Source organism: Equus przewalskii, chromosome 25, assembly GCF_037783145.1.
Source record: "Equus przewalskii isolate Varuska chromosome 25, EquPr2, whole genome shotgun sequence".
NCBI lineage: Eukaryota > Metazoa > Chordata > Mammalia > Perissodactyla > Equidae > Equus > Equus przewalskii.
The window spans coordinates 20,686,070-20,704,104 of record NC_091855.1 but is presented as its reverse complement, the minus strand read 5'-3'; the positions used below and the strand labels follow the sequence as shown (position 1 = coordinate 20,704,104).

Genomic DNA, 18,035 nt, shown 5'->3' with positions numbered 1-18,035 from the left:
CTATATCTAACATGCCCCAAAAGGACAGACCTGCTTAACTTTTAGGTAACTCTGAGGTAGGTGGACAACTACCTAAAACAGATTCCTTGCTTAAAAAACCTGTCCTAGGTTAAAAATAAAAATTCATTGATTTAAGATCCTTGAAAATATTTTACACTCTACGACAAGCACACAGGTTAAAAGCCCTCATGTTTCCACTAAAACAAATTCAACAACGAACCAAAAGATTAATATAGTTCTCTTGAACAGAGGTCATAAGTGGCTGAGAAAAAAACACTGTCCTTCCAAACACTCAAAAATTATTCTCCCTTACTAAAAATCAGAAACTATGACCTGAATCTCAAATACACATTAAAATTAAATATTTCCAATTGCTACCTTAAAATATTTTTTCCATAGGGAAAAAGTACGCGTTCGTTATGTGTTTTCGAGGAACAGAAATGACAGATAAAGAAAATGAAAATATTTAAAGGACCATAATCCCATTACTCAGAGACAGCCACCTGATGTCAATCCTTCCAAACCTTTTCTATACATTCATGTATACAGTAAGATTCGATTGTAAACGCACCAAAAAACGCCGATCCCGATAAGGACCCCTACAGATCGTCAGCGGAACTGGCTGAAGATCTAACAACCTCAAAGGCGTCCTTCCAAGGATTCCCAGCGGGATTTCTCGATCTTTCCCAAAATGTTGGGATGTCCTTTAAGTTAAAGCAAAACAAACAAAACCTCCAAGCGAGGAAGGGGTGCCGACCGTCCTAGGCTGCCTGCAGAGCGGGGAGACACAGGACGGTCGGAAGAAGATTAAGGACACTCGCCCAAGGAGCGTCCCCGCCCTAAAGAGATCAGAGCCTCAGCCCCACCCCTGACCCCCCACCCCCATCCCAGGCAGGTCCGCAGATGCTCCCCACGGGAAGGACGGGGCGGCTCCGCCGCCGGGATCCGGCGCGGCGCGCCCGGAAGCCAACAGCGGCTCCCGGACCCGAACAGGGAAGCGCAGCGGGCCGGGCCGCCCAGACGCGGAGGGCACCTCCCGCGGTAGGCGAGCGCCGGCGCAGGCGTTTACCTGGCTCATCTTCCCATGGCTCGGGGCGGGCAGGCGGGGACCGCGCTCGGCGCCTACCTCCCTGCTCCTTCCCCAGCCGGGCTCACGGCCGCGGAAGGCTGCTTCCCCCGTTACTACAACAACCAACAAGCAACCGCCCGCTCGGAGCCACTGCGCAGGCGCCCGCCACCCGGCGCCGAAAACGTTCGGCTGCGGGCGCGGACGAATGTCGTCACCGCGGCGCAGCGCGGGCGCAGCGCCCAACTCTCAGCAGAAGAGTCTTTTCTTTTTTTCCGCTCTTTTTTGCCTCTGCCCCTAAAAGGTTGACTTCGAAACCAGAGTTCTTCCGCCACGCTCGATAGGGGTGTTCCCTGCGTGAGCGGCCTCCCAGGGTGAGGCTTGGGCAGCGGCAACCTCTGATTGGCAGTAAGGGGTTCACGCCCCATCTCCTGCTCGAGCACAACCAGAACAGCCAATCAGAGCGAGGACTGACCGAAACGACCCAATCCTGGAGCCGGGTGAGGGCGGGGGCGGGGACAAATGGCTCAGGTGGACTCCGTGCTGGAGCGGTCTTGGGGAAGTTTATTTGCTGCTGCTGCTGCTGAGTTGGGGATACGGTCGGCAGGTAAGAAGAATGTGGGGGTTAAGAGTGATATAGGGGTATGTGTGGCATCTGATTGAAAGGATCTGGAAGGTCTGGAGAAATGGAGGTGGGATAGAAGAAAGATACCTGGAAGTCAACCTTTTGAGGGAAAAGGGGTTCAAGAGACCATGAGAAGGGGGAGCTAGGAAGATGAAGGCTTGGTAGTTACGGGGAACGAGTGAATGGATGAACGAATGAGCGGTCACTGTTAGCCTAGCACGGTGCAAGGAAGTTTCACTTTTCTCATGTAATTATTATTTTTTATCTCCATTTTGCAGGTGAGGAAATCTAGGCTGTAAAGTGTAAATTACTTGCCCAGGGTTACACAGCTACTAAATGGTAGGGCCAGGATAGGACCCTCTCTCTCCTGCTTCGAGTCTTAACACCACACCTTTGCTGAGCTGGGCCAGGGCACGAATTGAGTATAGATGTTGGATATTTTAGGAGGCCCTCAAACTTTAGGGACATGGTGTTGAGGGATTGGTCGAGCAGTTCAGAAGAGTGCTCAGGCTCTGCCTTCATCAGCTATCTGTTGCTGTTTCTAAGAGCTTCTGTGAAATGGACATTAGTTCTGTCAAAGAGAAGAGCCATCCATGCAGCTTTTCTGACCCTTGGAGGAGAGAGCCTGAGTCTCCTGTTGAGGGAGGGTGAGAAACTAAAAGAGGATGGAGAGATCCTGGCCCCTGCTGTACCCACTTGTGCTGTCCAGTAGAACCCGATAGAGACATCTGCTGCCAGAGCAACAAAGGAAGCCTGATGGTGTATCACCACCTCAGGCCCAAGAAGGTAACCTGAAACAGACAAACAGTGGGCAAAAAAAACCTAATGAAGATGGGAGGAAGTAATTCCATTATTAGATTCTTTATCTACATGGGTTTTATGTAAAGCAAGCTGATTGAAATCAATGCTCGGCAAGGCTTGATCTATGCTTTTTTTTAACAAAAAGTACATAATTGTATTTTCTACACAACGTGAATACAGAAGTGAATATGGTATGCTTGTCTTCCTCAAAAATGGAAACTTCATCAAAATATTCTCAAACCATGAGGCAGCATGCAATGTAGAGTTCAAGAAATTGTGTATCTTAGCTCTGCCATATATTAGCTGTGTAACCTCAAGCAAATCACTTAAGTTCTCTGTGCCAACACTCATCTGTAAAATGGAGGTATTAATAGTGCCTACCTACCTTGTTTAAGGATTAAATGCGATAATATATGTTACGTGCTTGCACCGTATGACATACATGTGCCTGGTAACTGTTAGCTATTATCATTTCTCTTGCAACCCAACACCGACATTGCTGTTTCCTTCTCCATATAATTTTCTTACTAGTTCTTAAGTCACAGCAGTTTATTTATAACTTTTAGATTGTTATTCTAGTTTATGAAGCATGGTGTACCTGAGAACCAGAGTAGAGAAGAGGTGAAGATGTAAATATTGTCCTTACACCATAAGTTCCACTCAAATGTATAAGGTTTCTCTGTGGTGGAAGGATCTGTCATCCGTAGCCAGGCAGGAATCTGGTCATAGATTTAGAATCACCTCTGAGCCGCTTGCATTACAAAGGAATGGCATGAAAGACCAGGCTACAAGTAGAGATATAAAAGGACTGACTCCAGCCAAGAGAAAAGAGTTCCGATTTAGCTAATATTTTGGAGAAATTGCTTAGACAAAAATAAATACTATGCCACTTAGTGCAAAGTTCACTGTGGGTTCACTAGCGTTAGCGTGACTCAATATTGAGACCAGTTTCTGCAGTCTTCCACGGCAGTCCATTGGGTTACTTTGTAGTAATATGTGTACACTGGCCTTCTTTTCCCGTTCTTCTCTCCAGTTTTTCTGCTGGGTTTGTCATTCCCACCCGCTGCCTTATTTAGTCTTGTACACTCTAGGTAAAGGTCAGCACACTTTGGTTTAGGGAAATATTCAAATGCAGTGTGCTAACCCTGTGAAGTAAGAGAAGTGTGTCAAGATCCCTGGGGATGGATGAGCCCAGGGGACCCGGAGAGGAATTTATCAAGTGATGGACCAAGTAAACTTAGTAGAACCCTTGTGGTGGGGCCCAGGTTAATGACGGAGGTGAGACAGCTCATGGTTAAAGTACATTAACCGTCTATCATCTTGTGTCCTTTGCCTTCGTTTCCAAGGTAGAAAGCCCTCTCTGAGCGGAGCCATGAGCCGCTTCCTGAACGTGTTACGGAGCTGGCTGGTCATGGTGGCCATCATAGCCGCGGGAAACACGCTGCAGAGCTTCCGAGACCACACCTTCCTCCACGAGAAGCTCTACACCGGCCAGCCAGGCCTCGGTGAGAAGTCCAAGAACGGCCACCTTTGTGGGGTGGCCTGAATCGTGGTTCCCAGGCCCAGCTGGAGATCAGAATAACCTAGAAAACTTAGAAACAAACAAAGCACAGGTGCCCGTTTCCCTCTCCTAACCTATTTCCTGAACCTTTGACCCGCTGGCTGGGGCCCTGGGTTCTATTTTTTTTTAAAAGATTTTATTTATCCTTTTTCTCCCCAAAGCTCCCCAGTACATAGTTGTATATTTTTAGTTGTGGGTCCTTCTAGCTGTGGCATGAGGGATGCCGCCTCAGCATGGCTTGATGAGTGGTGCCATGTCTGCGCCCAGGATCCGAACCGGGGAAACCCTGGGCCGCTGAAGCAGAGTGCGCAAACTTAACCACTCAACCACGGGGCCAGCCCCCCTGGGTTCTGTTTTTTAAAAACTTCCCAGGTGATTCTGATGCTGCCTAATCCAGCCTTTGGCAGCCTCTGGAATGGACTGTGGAGAGCACTTGGCCCCTTTTCCCCAAGCTTCTCTGAATCCCTTTTCATTCATTTCACACTGCCCTGGGCAGTTAGTCTGTACAGAAGGCAGTACGCGGACAAGTGGGGAAACAGAGGTACTCGGCGACTGTGCGAGGCCCCACTGGAAAGCCATGAGGAAGCTCTGCACGTTAGCCAGCTCTCTTCAGAACCAGGTCATGGACACGGGGTTATAGTCCACGTTGCAGACGGAGAGTTACTAACCCAAGGCCTTCCCAAACTGTGACCTAGTCCTGAGGAGGAATCCAAATCCTCCAGTGGGCCTCCCAGAACGACGCTCCAGAAGGCCCGCGGTGGCCTTTCCCAGCCTCCTGGGCCTCTCCACTGAGGGTGTCTTCACGGTTCAGCTCTGCTCCCCTGCGTGGCTGCGGGGGGTTGTTTGAGCTGCAGCACCATCCACACAGCTGACAAGTCCCTGTCACATTTATAGCTAACCCACATTCAGGCTCTGACCTAGCTCACCTTCTGTGTATAAAATGAAACTAAGCAGGCTATGGCTCATTTTGAACAAAGCTCAGAGACAATAGGAGTAAAGAACCTGGAAACCTGGGCAAGACAATTCCACTTTTTCACCCTCAAACGCTGCCCTCAGGTGGTCCTGGAACCCCATATGGATTCACAGAATTTTGAGGGTTATCTGCTCTAGCCCTTTGAAGTCAAGTTGACACAGAAAAGCCCAGGGTCATGTGAAATGCTGAAGGGCATGGAGCTGAGCCAAACAACTGTGTGTGGGGGTGTGGGGGTGTCTGTCTATCAGTCTTTCTCCAGCCCAGGAGTGTGTGTGTGTGTGTCTCTGTCTGTCTGTCTGTCTGTCTCCAGCCCAGAAGTAGAGTCTGCCTCCTCCCTCGTGACCTGGGGGCCGGCAGGGTACTCTGCTGGTCACAGCTGTGCTCTGGAGCTTCAAGTAGAAATTTCACCTGATGCCTCATCTGATGAGAGTTGGCAAAATATTCCACTTTTATATCTCACTAAGTAGAGGAATTTCCTCAGTCTTTTCATCAGAAAAGCCATCAAATTGGTTTATAAAGAATGTACCCCTCCAGGGCTAACCGCTAGATACTTGGTTGGCATATGGAATTTTTTCTCACCCTACTACCATCTAAGCGTTCAGGGTTGGGAAATTGGTGTCACTGTCTAGTTTTCCAAAGGCAGGAAAGTCCTTAAAGCCCAAGAAAACATTAACAGACCTTTCAGTTTTTGGTCTTGTCCCCTGGAATTTCCCTTGCTTGACAGACCAGCACAGGAAGTACCTTTGCTTTCACTGTGTTGGCATTGCCAACCCCTGGATGACTGAGATCAACAGCTGTATGTTACAATCACCCAGGGAGGGAGATTTCAGAAAATACTTATGCCCAGGGCCCACCTCCAGAGTATGAGTTAACTGCTCTGATACCCAGGTCTTGGTAATTTAAGGAACTTCTTCAGTTGATTCTAATAAATGCCCAGGATCGAGGACCACTGTTCTGGTGGTGTATGATCCGTATACTTTCAGAACAACATATCTGATACAGCAGTGTCAGAACCAAGCCACCAAGAGCTGCGTGCATTCAGAAAACGCCAGAGAAGCAGTGCTTTGTTCCACTACCACGTGCACAGGAAACCAGCCTGGTTTGGGCTCTGCTCAAATAACACAGAGCTGAATTCAGGAGAAGACCCAGGGACAGAGGTCTCTTAAAGACCAGATGTGGGCATCTAGATAGCTCCCAGTATTTCTGAGTTCTCTCCTACCTCGGCCTTGAGAAGTCTGCTGAACCCCTAGGCCTCCTCTGCTGACAGACCACTCTGCAGCATTGCTCCAAACCTGTCCTCATCCAGACTTGCTGGGCGTTGTCAACACCAGAGGGGCTTCCAGGGCAGAGGCGGAAACTGCTACATCCAGGAGTTACTGCCTACGTGGGCTCTTTGTTGGGTTTCTGCTCTCGGAACTCCCCCACCCAACTGTAGACAATTGAAGAAGAGCTGGGCAGTTCTCATTCTGGAACTCCTTCCACTCCTAGTTTCCATGTGCAGCACCAGAGCCTCCCTCTGCTCTGCCCAGCCAAAGGGAGCTAGCTCAGCGCCCTGCCTCCCATGAACCACCAGTGAAGTGGGAGGAGTTTAAAGGAGCCTAAAACCCCCCGCCCCCCTTTCTCAACAGTCTTGCTTTTTTTTTGCTCCACAGTGAATGGCCTCCAAGCTCGGACCTTTGGGATCTGGACGCTGCTCTCATCAGTGATTCGCTGCCTCTGTGCCATCGATATCCACAACAAGACGTATGTAAGGGAAGGAAGAGCTTTAGTGTCCTTGTTGGAAGTCACGTGCTAAGCATACCCCCTGTGGTCCTTCCCTCAGAGTCCTGTTAATTTTGATACATTAGCCTAGAGTGTGGACAATAAAAGGTTAATGGGTTCACTTCCTTCCAGGCCTAAAGACATAATAGGTCTAACAGTTCTTTAAAGTTTGACAATTCTTTGGAACTGACATGGCAAACTGGTATTGTCGTGATCCAGTAGCCTGCATCATACGCCATCTTCTTCTTTACATCTTTACTTCTTTGCTGAGGAATCAGCCTTTCTTCTACTAAAGTAGTAGAGGAGTGTGCTCTTTTTAGAGCAGCCACTCACACCTACCTTATTCTCACATTCCTCCGTAAGAAGCAGGAATGACCAGCAACCACAATCCTGAAAAAACCAACCCACAAGTAACCTGTTGTGTGCTTGTGCAGACTCAGTAGGTGAGAGTGAAAGAGAACCTAGGACTCCTGTATTCTTCTCTTGGCTACTCAAATAGAACAGCGTGGACCAATTGCAGGCAGTGATAGGCTCGGGTCTAGATAATGCTGTAACTCGTGCTGGCCACTGGAGGGGGCTCGAGCTTTCCTCCCAGCAACAGCCATCAGCACAAGGAAGTGGAAAGTTCACTGGGGTCACTGGGTGAGGCCACCAGAACGCCAGCTTCACACTACAGTATTTTTCTGTCTTACCCAAACTCTCAGCGTCTGAGGAAGAGAGGAGGTAATGATACTGAGCCCCCCTTATTACGCTGGATGCTTTCATCCACATGACCTTGATTAACTCTCCTAGCAGCCCTGGGAGGTAGTGATTTTCATTCCTGATTTTGCAGATCTACGTACTCCAGACCCACTTACTTTAAACTGAGGAAGACTGACGCAGATAGGGTTTGAAGCAGCGCTATTGGCCCTGCGGTCTCTCCAACTTTATTTTTAAAATGCTTCTTTTTTTTGAACTTGAAAACTGTGGTTTACTTGTTCTAGACTGACACATATTTTTGGAAGCAGTGTGGTTTAGTGGAAACAGCCTGGGCCCAAGGATGAAAACTGGAAAATGGACTCTGGTCTCAGTTCTCTTGGTAACTAGCTTTGTAGCAGCAAGATCATTATATGCCTTCCCTGCATCTCGGTCTCTTCCCGTATGCGATGAGTCTAGTGTGTCTGTCCTCCTCTCAGGGTGACTGGGAGGGAGTAAGGATTGGCTGCTCATTTGAAAGACCTTTACCATGATGAAGAATTGCTGACAGGGTCAGGGGTATATCTTTTGTTGGCTGTGCTTTTGCAATGAGCAAAGACAGCTCAGACTTATTTTTACCTCTGTTAACCCATTCACTTCCCCTTCTCCCAACACAGGACAGCTACAGAGGCTGACTTCTGTTTCCAACCTCATTTAGCCTGGGCCTTTGGCCTGTGTGCTTCTGCTGTGTACTCTCATTCTATTCCCTCCCTAACCGGAAACTGAAAGTCAACTCCCATGCATGCATATTTACTAAATGTGTAAAAACACGCACAGGAATGATAAAAATCAAATTTACGATACTGGTTCCTTCAGTGACCAGGGGGGCAGGGGGGAGACAGGAGAATGGAATAAGGATACACAGGATGTGATCTGATACCTGTAATATTTTATTTCTTTTTCTTTTGTTTTTTGTGTGTGTGTGTGTGAGGAAGATTGGTCCTCAGCTAACATCCGTTGCCAATCTTCCTCTTTTTGTGGAGGAAGATTAGCCCTGAGCTAACATCTGTGCCAATCTTCCTCTTTTTTGTATATGGGATACCACCACAGCATGGCTTGATGGACAGTGCGTACCAGGGATCCGAACCCATGAACCCTGGGCTGCCAAAGCAGAGCATGCAAACTTAACCACTTTGCCACCAGGCCAGCCCCTTAATATTTTATTTCTTAGAAAAAAGTATCTGAAGCAAAAATGTCAAAACATTCAGATTTGATGGAGCAGGTACTGGTTGCATAGGGGTTAACTGTAGTAGTCTCCATAATTTTTTGTATGTTTCAGGGATTTCATAATTTTAAAAATTTCCTAGTTAAAAAGATAGCAGCAATCCAAGTGGTCAATCATCCTGTCACCTATCTCTTCTCCACTTCTTTATCAAAGCTGAGGAACAAGTTCTCTTCCCGTGAGGTTGTCACTGTGTCCTCCACCTGACCATTTTCCTAGACTAAGACACAAATAACTGGCCCACAATGCAGGAGCATCTAAAAGCCCAGAGTGGTCCTTGCTGCTCATTGCCCGTTCAGGCCCTTCATTCTGTGGCATCCATCATGTCAGCACTGACCAGCCCCTGGCCAGCACCTGCCAGGTGGGCTTGGACTACAGAGGCAAGCCAATTTGAGTAAGTAGAATATATAAGCGTGGTCGATCCAAAATGTCTACACTGCCTAGGAGTGCCATCATCCAGACTCTGCTTTCCTGGCTTCACCACTTTGCTAAGACTTGGAGATCCACTCTGGATGGCCGGACCATTCTCCTCTCAGTTTAGCAGTTGAAACCTTCAGTTTTGGCCTCGTAGAAAACAGATTGATGTGATCAGGCAGCCAGGTCTTCCTCAGGAGCAAGTCTCCTTTTCCTTTCGCCATAGTCACTGCCTGGATTTTTACCTGCGTGTATCAAGTCTGACCACTCCATTCCTCTGCGTGGAACACGCAGTCCCTTCAGTTCCCATTTCTGTCTGCTCCCTTGTAGGCTCTACCACATCACACTCTGGACCTTCTTCCTCGCCCTGGGGCACTTCCTCTCTGAGTTGTTTGTGTATGGGACTGCGGCTCCCACGATTGGCGTCCTGGCACCACTGATGGTGGCAAGTAAGCATCCATCCACCCTCGACCCCCGAGAGGAACGGTCCCAGCCCTAGAGCTGGTGCTGGAGAGCAGACCCACAAGGTACGAGGAAGCGCTGTGTTCATGTCAGCCACTGTTCTGTTGTCTGTATTCAAGGTTTCTCGATCCTGGGAATGCTAGTTGGGCTCCGGTACCTGGAAGTAGAACCAGTGTCCAGACAGAAGAAGAGGAGTTGAGGCCAGCACCACCACCTCCAAGGCTTCGTCTTCCACCTTCACTTCCTCTTCCTCCATCCTCTCTGCTCTTTAATCTCTTCTTTTCTGCTCTATGATAAGCCCCCTTATCCACTTCTAGCCTTTATGTTTTGGTTTTTTTTAATTTAAAAATTTTAAGATATACCATACATACAGAAGAGTATATGATACATATGCACAACTTAAAGAATTACTTTTAAGTGAGTATGATATACCTCCATCCAGATTAAGAAATTGGCAGTACCTCCGAAACCCTGTGTATCCTTCCCCCACCTGCCACCTCTTCCAGGATCCCTTTTCCAGCCTCCTGCTTTTCTCCTTTTATTTTGAATCTTTGACTTGACTTGTGTGGTGGGAACACGTGAACTCTGAAACTTAAAGCTGCTGCCTTACCCACAGCAGCTGCCACCAAGGGCTGCTGTAAGGGGTGGTCCACTCACGTTGGGCTCCTCTCTGCTGCTGGACCCAAGACCGAATCATCCGAGGAACAGGCAGGTCTTCTACAAAGGGCTCCTCTGTGAGTGAACATGACTCATGTCCTTGTATCTACTGGGGGGTCAGGTTCGGAAGTGTCTGAGCTGCTTTTAGACCATCTGGTCAGCTGTATTTGTGGAACAAATTTTGTAATAAATAGAAAACCTCTCTGTTCTCATCAGTCCTTGTACTTGGACCTCCCCTATACCAGGAGCATTCGTTCCCTCCTCTGAGCCCTGGCGTAGGAGCATCACAGCTTTGTGCTGATCAGATACACCAGAGTTAGGAGGACAGCTCAAGACCCAGGCACACCTGGCTGCCTCCAGCCCCTTCTGTCGCTTGCTCATTTCTCTTGAAGTCAAATCTTCCTCCTCTCCTTACCCACCTTCAAGATTCACAACTGAACAGTTGGCACTGGTTCTTGTTTTCTTCCTAAGGAAGGAACAGATTCTCGAGAAAGCAGAGGCAAGAAACAGAACAAACAGCAGAGAAGACACAGCTGCATGACCCTGAAAGGAGGTTACTGCCCCCCAAGGACAGTGCAGTGGAGTGACAGGTGCCCCAGACACAACCCTGGGAGCTCCCACAGGTTGGTTGCTCCCACACAGCGTGTAGACATGAGAGTTCATTCACTGTCTCAGCAAGCAGCTATCGAACACTCGCTCCATGCCAGACACACGGGAAAGAGAAATGGACAACCCAGGCAATGTCCCTGCCCCCATGGCCCTTACATTGCCGTCAAGGAAATGTGAGCAACAAGCCAACAGGTCAGAGAACAACTTCCAACAGTGACAAGAACTCTAGAAAACAAGTAATTGTGATCAACAATTGGAAGAGGCATAACTTAGATCATCAGGAAGGGCCTCCCTGAGGAGGTGGGGTTTGAGTTGAGACTTGAATGCCCAGACCTCAGGTGTATTCAGATATGAGATAGGCATTTAGGGCAGAGGGAGCAGCATCTGGAAGGTAGGAGCAGTCTGTTCAAGGAGTAGGATCGGTGTAACTACAGTATGGTGAAGTTAGAAGTAGAAGGTAGGAGATGGGTCAGAAAGAGAGGCAGGAGACTTGTAAGGGATCATACGAAGCTTGAAGTTGGAACTTGAATATATTGGGAACTCTCCATCAGTTATGGCTCTTTAGGTGAAAAGAGGAAAATTTCCCTTAAACCAGCTTTAACAATAAAGATAACATTGGCTCACAAAACTGAAAAGAGGATATAGGCTTCAGGGATGGTTTGATCAGGACTCAGCTCCATTTCTCTGCATTTATTTCAGCTCTGCCCTCCTGTGTTGGCTTCGTCCTCAGGCTGGCTTCCTTTATGGTGCCAAAAGTAGTGTAGCAGCTCCAGGCTCACATCCCGACAATAGCACATCTAGAAGAGTAGCTCAGTGATAAGGACTATCTTTCCCTTACTCACCAGGTATGGTACGGAGTAAGTAAGAAAAAGAGGCAGTAAGAAAAGCAATGATCTTACAGAGTTAACCTCTGAGTAGAGACCCCATGGAGCCCACCTAAGAAATAGTGAATGAAAGCCTACGATGGTTTGGATCCTCTAGGCATGCAGCATAGAAGTGTGATTCCAGATACATAAAGACAAGGACGTAGAGTATCTGGCAGACACTATGGCTCTTAGATTTCTTTTACAGCCCAGGCTTGGCTCCCTTCCCAGATGATTTTAAGGAGAATCATACTGTTGTCTCTCTCCAGCTAAGAACTGCTAACAGAGCTGGTGCCGGAACGCCCCAGGCACAGTGCACCTCTCTAGGGAAGAAATGTACAGAAAACCGACGGCAGCAGCATATCCAAGTAACAGCCATAAGGTGAACGCGACTGGGAGGGAGAGTGGCAGTAAGTAGGACAGTTCGGGAGAAAAACGGTGACGGAGCTGCAGGTGCTGAGACTGCGGACTCCGGCCAGAGCAGAGCGGTGCGAGGCTGGGGTGACTGTAGAACAAACACCTCGGCCACCCTCTGAAGCAGAGGCACAAACGACAGTGGGCCCTCTGAGCAGCCACGCTCCATGAACTGTCTTCCTGTGTGCACAGCACAGAACGCGGTCAGGGTCACGTGATGGGCGCTGAGGCGCAGCCCCCCCGGAGGTCGACAGTAACCTTTACAGCCTTGTGTGTAAAAGATAACCCAGATTTCCAGGATGGTAACATGGATGTAAACAGGGCCACTTCTGTGGAAGGCCAAGGAGCTGCCCCTCCAGCCCTGAGCCCTCAGCCCTGCAGCCTTTTCCCACACCTTCGTCCTCAGAAATGTGCGAGAGTCCTCTGGGGACTGCCAAATGCCATCTCTGCCCCCCCAAACGACAAGGCAGGCCACGTGAAGAATCTTTTATTGCCCTAAAACATCTGGTATTACGAATAGAAAATACAAACTGTTTATAATAAAGCAATGGATTCAGTAAACATTTGGTTACCACATTTTAAGGGCTGAAGAGGAAAGACCTTTCTCCTTGTCGCAAAGTAAGGTCCACCTTCTCTCCACTTCCCTTCCACCCCTAACTCACTCCCCCCATCAGAAGTGAACTTTTATTCCAACAGAGAGTCTGTACACACACGCCAGGCTCACCTCAGGCAGCGGCCTAAGCAGCCCAGCACTGCAGCCAGCGCAGGCTGCCCCGACATGCTGCGGCCAGGGCCGTGGCCACAGCAGATCAGCACGGTGGTCAAGATCACAGCTGCGCAATGCACAGGAGAAATGCAAAATGTCTTATTTTCAGGAAAGGCGACCCAAGCCCATGAGTAGAGCCAGACAGCAAGGTAGGCAGAAGAGGAGGTCAGCTTGAGATGGTTCCAAGGGAATCCCTTTAAATTGAGAACATCTGATAAAGAGTGTTGCTCGAAGGGGGTGGGTCCAGATACTGTCCCCACCAGAGGTGAGATATGCTTAATTCAGGCAGACAATTCCCACATCAAGGGCCTCCTTCCTTCTGCCCTTTCCTCATCTCAGAAGCAGCATTGGGTATTAAGGCTGGAATGAATCAAGATTACTTTTCAGCAAGGTTACAGGCAGTCGGCTGGGATTTCCCTCCCTCCAGAGAACACAAGCACTTAGGCCAATGACCAAGTTTCTCAAGGCAGTGTCCAGATGAAGGCGTCAGAGGTCACTATGGCACACACAGAAGTCCCTGGGCAAGGACTTCTCTTTGGAAAGAACCTTCCCGTCCCCAAATCGAGTACCAGAGTTCCTAAATCCGGGCCTTCACAGATGCTCAGAAGGTGCCCAGCAGCCTCACACACCTGGGCGGTAAAGTTGGCCAAACCGCTTTCTCCTTCGTGGTCACAACAAAGCTTTTCTCAAATTTATTGATGTTGGTTTGATAGCTCTCAGGAAAGAGGGTTTGGAGACAGACCCCAAGGTCAGGCCGTGAGAATCGAGGCCCAGAGTGCCGAGGGGTTTTCTCCGATGAAGGTGGTTCTGATGGCGCTGTCTCTCCCAGAGAACTCAGCAGTCAGTGAGGCCCCACGGATGACCCTCATCCAGAGAGCAGCCGCTCCCGAGAACTGGGCTTCGAAGGGTCTTAAGACACTAGAACAAGTTAACATCCTGAATGAGCTCTCATCCTGTGATCGTTTTACAGGCCTTCTCCATAAGGGAGGAGAGGAAGAGGGAAGGCAAACCCCAGGCCAGGGCCGGCCCCCAGGTCCTGCACCAGCCTCTCCCGACACCAGCTCCCCTGACCCAAAGCGGGAGGGGCGGGGTCGAACCTGGACTTGGTGAAGGGTGCCATTTTCCCCGACTAGACCACAGGAGCTCTTGCGTGGGCTCCAGGAGGCACAGGCCCTGCCATCCAGGCCACAAGCATTCCAGCCGCTTCCCTCCAAAAGCTGCTCCAGTGAAGACTTCTGTGCTGGCAGTGAGCTGAGCTGACAGAAGGTGGGGGGTGTTCGTGTTCCCTGAGTCGCCGCCACCTTCCTCTCTCAGAAATGCTCCTCAGAGAGGGCCGAGGGGGCTTTGCTGGTATGGCTCTCCTCCTCCTCTTCCTCCTCTTGGAGCTTCTACAAGGCAAAACAAGCAGGCAGCCCTTTGGGTAAAGAGACACAGGACTCCACCCCGCCTGGAGCAATGCCTGTCAGTGACGCTGTATCAGTGGGAAACACAAGAGTCAGAGGCCACTCCACATCCCGAACAGTGAGCAAAGGGAAGGAGAAAACAGCCTCCAGCCCCTGCCACAAGTGTGCTTCACACACATACACACACATGCCCCATCACAATGCCATCAAAGGAAAAACAAAAAAGGCCAGCTTTCTGTGATGCCACCTCTGCCCACCATCCCACTTCGAGCGTCACTGTGCACGCTCTCTCCCTCCCCATGCTGACAGCCTGCAACTCACCGGGATTGAGCCTCAAGTAGCTGGCCAAAGTACCCGGCCCGCGACTCCCTCAGAAGTCCTGACTACCCCATCTGGAGGCAGCCCCAAGGATGAGGAGCACTGTTATAACGTGCATGCAATGGATGCGACAGAGACTTCAGAAAGGCAGGATGCCGGCCGCATATATAAGCTCAGTGGATGGAAACAGGTGTCTATAATTTGTGCACAGAGAAAAGGACCTGCGTAGTTGGCTCTGGCTTTCTCAGGGAGGGGGGCACAGGACTAGGATAGTCTTCTGGGTCACACTTGTTAGGTGGGCTTGGAATTAAATTTGGTCTGGAAGTCATCCCGTGGGGCCCCTGGGTGCACACCGCCACCTTGAGCACTTGTCTGCTGGTTTAAGGAGCGCTTTGCTTCTTAGCTCAAGGGCTCGTCTAGTTCGCTCGAAGCCCTCAGGCCCAGACACAGGACTGCACGGTCAACGGCACTCGGCTGGGGAGAGTGTGCAGGGCCAAGCTGCAGTGCAGGGCCGATGTGACACATGGTGCTTCTGCCCCAGGGAGTGTCGCCGGGCCAGTCCATGGTAGTGGCAACAGCTGGGCAATCCACCCTTCGCCTTCTCAGTCTTGCTAACTTGCCACCAGGTCAGCCTCAATGAGAAGCCTTCGTTAGGCAACTAGCAGCCTACTTAAGTGGATCAGGCAGGCTCTCTCTGGCACACACGCGCACACACACACGCCTGCCTCCGCCAGAGCCAGCAGCTTGAAATCACAACCAGAAGCCCAGGTTAATGGGGACAGAAGCACAGCCCCTGCCACTGTGGCTGAGAACTACCGACTGGAGGCAAAATAGAAACCAAACCAAGATTTTCATAGTCGAGGTCAGTTGTTACACACCTCCCAGAAGTTCTGTCTCTTTTTACCAAAACTATACACCTCACTGATTAGAAAGAGCAGCTCTGTCCAGATCTGCTGTGGGCTGTGTCTTCCCCTGGCTCTGATAATGAATCCGTGTGCTGGGGCACAGGTCTTAACTTACACTCACTGCCACGGGGTGTGTAATGATGGGCTCCAAGGAGGGGTGCTCTGTGACAGCCCTGGCTTCCCTGGGTGTCAGCCCAGCATGACTCTGACCTCCCCCTAACACTAAGCTGGCCCAGATGTAAGTGAGGGACAGAGACGCGTAGTGAGTTATCGAGGGACACCAGCACCAGACTGAAGTCTCCTCCTACTCAGTGCTCTTTCCAATACTCCACACAGAAGGTGACTGAGCCAACACCTCCAACCTTGATTAACCACGCCATCCACGTGCACAAGGATCTGGCTGCAAGAATAGTGAAATAGTGGAACAACCTGAACATTCAACAAGACGAAATGGAAATACATGTATGTCGATATGAGGCTGTAAAATGTCATGGTGTGCAGAGGTTGTAAGCTATATTAAGTAAACAAGCAGGGCAGAAAACCAAATGTGCACAAGCATATGCATAGAAACGTTACTAGGTTATCTCTGGGTGCAAGGATTGTAGGTGACCTTTACATTCTTCTTGGCTGACTATATCTGCCAACGTAAACACAGATTATAAAGTAAACATAGCAGAATCCCACATCACTTGACACAATATGTCACATTCCACATTGAAACCTTTTCACGAGAAATCTATCCTGGTTTAGTACAGGCACCTTTTCCCAGGCTCACCATATAGCCACCAAAGTGTTCCACATCATTAGGTTTCCTTGTCCACGGCACAGGGAGAGCCGTCTCCACAGTGCTGACGCCGGGCCTCTCCCCATCTAGAGAATAGCATTTCTGCTCCAAGGCTTTCCCTGTCTCCCCACTGAGTTTCCTGCCCTAGGCTCCTCCTCCCACAGGCTACCTGCCTCTGCCTGCCAGCTCTGGAGCATGAGATCAGAAGACAGATAGTAGAGAACTAAGGTCATCATCTGTCTGCCAACGCATATCCTTAAAATGCTAAACGTACCTCTTTCAGATCCATTTTTTCCTGAGAAAATTGGCAAAGACTTTTCAAAATGATAAATCCTCAGTGTTGGCACTCATTCACCGCTACAGCAACGTGAATGGGTAGTGCTGATGGTAGCTTTCTAGAGGACAGATTAGCAATACATTTCAAAGTCCTAAAAATGTGCTTGACCACTGATCCATTTCTCAGGGAAATACTGTGCTTAACAACATGCACAAGGATTCAGCTTCCAGGACATTAATCACAATATTATTTATAACAGCAATTGGAAACAATCTAATGTCCACAGGCAAGAAAACTGTTAGACAAATCATGGTTTATCCATGCGCAGTCATTAAAACACTGTGCAGTCATTAAAAGTATGTTATAAAAGACTAATGACCTGATAAAATGTTCACAACACATGAACAAGCAGATACAGGAAGATTCCATTTTTGTTTTAAAAAAATACATGTATATGTGGATATAGACATGGATAAGTAAATGCAAAAAAATAACATCTCATCTCTAGATGATGCTATTACAGGTGATTTTTAAATATTGTACACTTTTCTGTATCTTTTTGTTTTTCTACAAAGAATGTGTATTATCTCTGTAACAGGTTTCAGTGTTTTCTTTGTTTTTTAAGAAATATCTCACTTTTACTCCTTCTCAGATTTGATATTCCTTTCATCCTGGGTCAGATTTGATACCTAACATTTTGGTTAAAACAGTTCCCAGCAAATTTGAGCAGATGGGAAACACTTCTCTGTTCTAGATCATGCTCCTGGTCCTTTCCCCTTCCACCACCATCAGCTCCTGCTTCCTGAACTGTCCTTTTAAAGCCCTACTGGCAATCCATTGGCTCCAGTCCCTCCATCCCCATCCCACTGCCTAAGCAGCTGTCATCTGCCACCAGAGCTACTGCTTTGGGGCCACCACCACCCTGACAGAATGGTCAAGCCTGGCTGCCACCTCTCCTCTCCAGCCACGGACCCCAGGCTGAAAGCAGTGGAGCCAGGGCCTCAGGGCATATCTCAGGATGAGGGGTGGGCACTACTCAGCAGACTGTGACAATAGTGATGTCCTCTGGGGACCAGAGCAGGGAGGCCAGGAGAAGGGCAGGAAGTGGGAAAAGAGCCCGGGAAAGCGCAGCAGAAATGCAGTGCTGAAACACCCACTGAGCAAACTCTGGGCGCCATGTTTGTGAGAGTTGAGATGGTCTCACAGCCACCATAAAACCAGTCCATTCTGGGAGCTCCGCCGGCCCCCACCGATGTAGCCACATCCTCAGCAAAGCCAAGAACTCAGAACTCTGCCCAGCAAGCTCCCACATACTCACATTGTCAGGAGTTTCCTTGTTTGCTTTCTGCCTCCGGAGATCTGCCTTAATGAATGCTGAGGTCAAGGGGTCGAGAAGGAAGAGCAACAGAGAAACACAGT

General features: G+C 49.1%; 3 protein-coding genes across 56 annotated transcripts in view; 1 reads left to right on the top strand and 2 right to left on the bottom strand.

Annotated features, from left to right (window-relative positions):
- Positions 1–1,459, bottom strand: part of TTLL5 (tubulin tyrosine ligase like 5) — a 280,660-nt gene extending 279,201 nt beyond the window's left edge. For 37 of the 50 annotated variants that reach the window (XR_011532902.1, XR_011532901.1, XM_008527107.2 and 34 more), the window contains exon 1: positions 1,070–1,209. The gene's annotated coding sequence lies outside the window, so the exon portion shown is untranslated. Of the gene's footprint in view, positions 1–1,069 lie in introns of all 50 variants that reach the window. The other 13 variants (XM_070593619.1, XM_070593626.1, XM_070593606.1 and 10 more) reach the window with 4 other exon arrangements.
- Positions 1,296–12,724, top strand: ERG28 (ergosterol biosynthesis 28 homolog). Of its 4 annotated transcripts, none has more exons than XM_008527103.2 (5): positions 1,296–1,673; positions 3,839–3,997; positions 6,679–6,769; positions 9,489–9,607; positions 9,740–10,492. In XM_008527103.2, the coding sequence occupies exons 1-5, from the start codon at positions 1,589–1,591 to the stop codon at positions 9,817–9,819; spliced, it is 534 nt and encodes a 177-aa protein (XP_008525325.1). In that variant the 5' UTR covers positions 1,296–1,588; the 3' UTR covers positions 9,820–10,492. The 4 variants fall into 4 exon arrangements, with proteins under 4 accessions (XP_008525325.1, XP_070449755.1, XP_008525327.1 ...); XM_070593654.1 differs by lacking the exon at positions 9,740–10,492 and adding an exon at positions 12,019–12,724 and having other exon boundaries at positions 1,494–1,673; positions 9,489–9,685; XM_008527105.2 differs by having other exon boundaries at positions 1,494–1,673; positions 3,843–3,997.
- The window catches only part of LOC103555512 (FLVCR choline and putative heme transporter 2), a 55,013-nt gene continuing 49,612 nt past the window's right edge, over positions 12,635–18,035 (bottom strand). For both annotated transcript variants that reach the window (XM_070593646.1, XM_070593645.1), the window contains 2 exons: positions 17,935–17,990; positions 12,635–14,317 (listed from right to left, as the gene is read on the bottom strand). In XM_070593646.1, the coding sequence (XP_070449747.1) occupies positions 14,240–14,317; positions 17,935–17,990 (134 nt within the window). In that variant the 3' untranslated portion in view covers positions 12,635–14,239. The remainder of the gene's footprint in view (positions 14,318–17,934; positions 17,991–18,035) is intronic.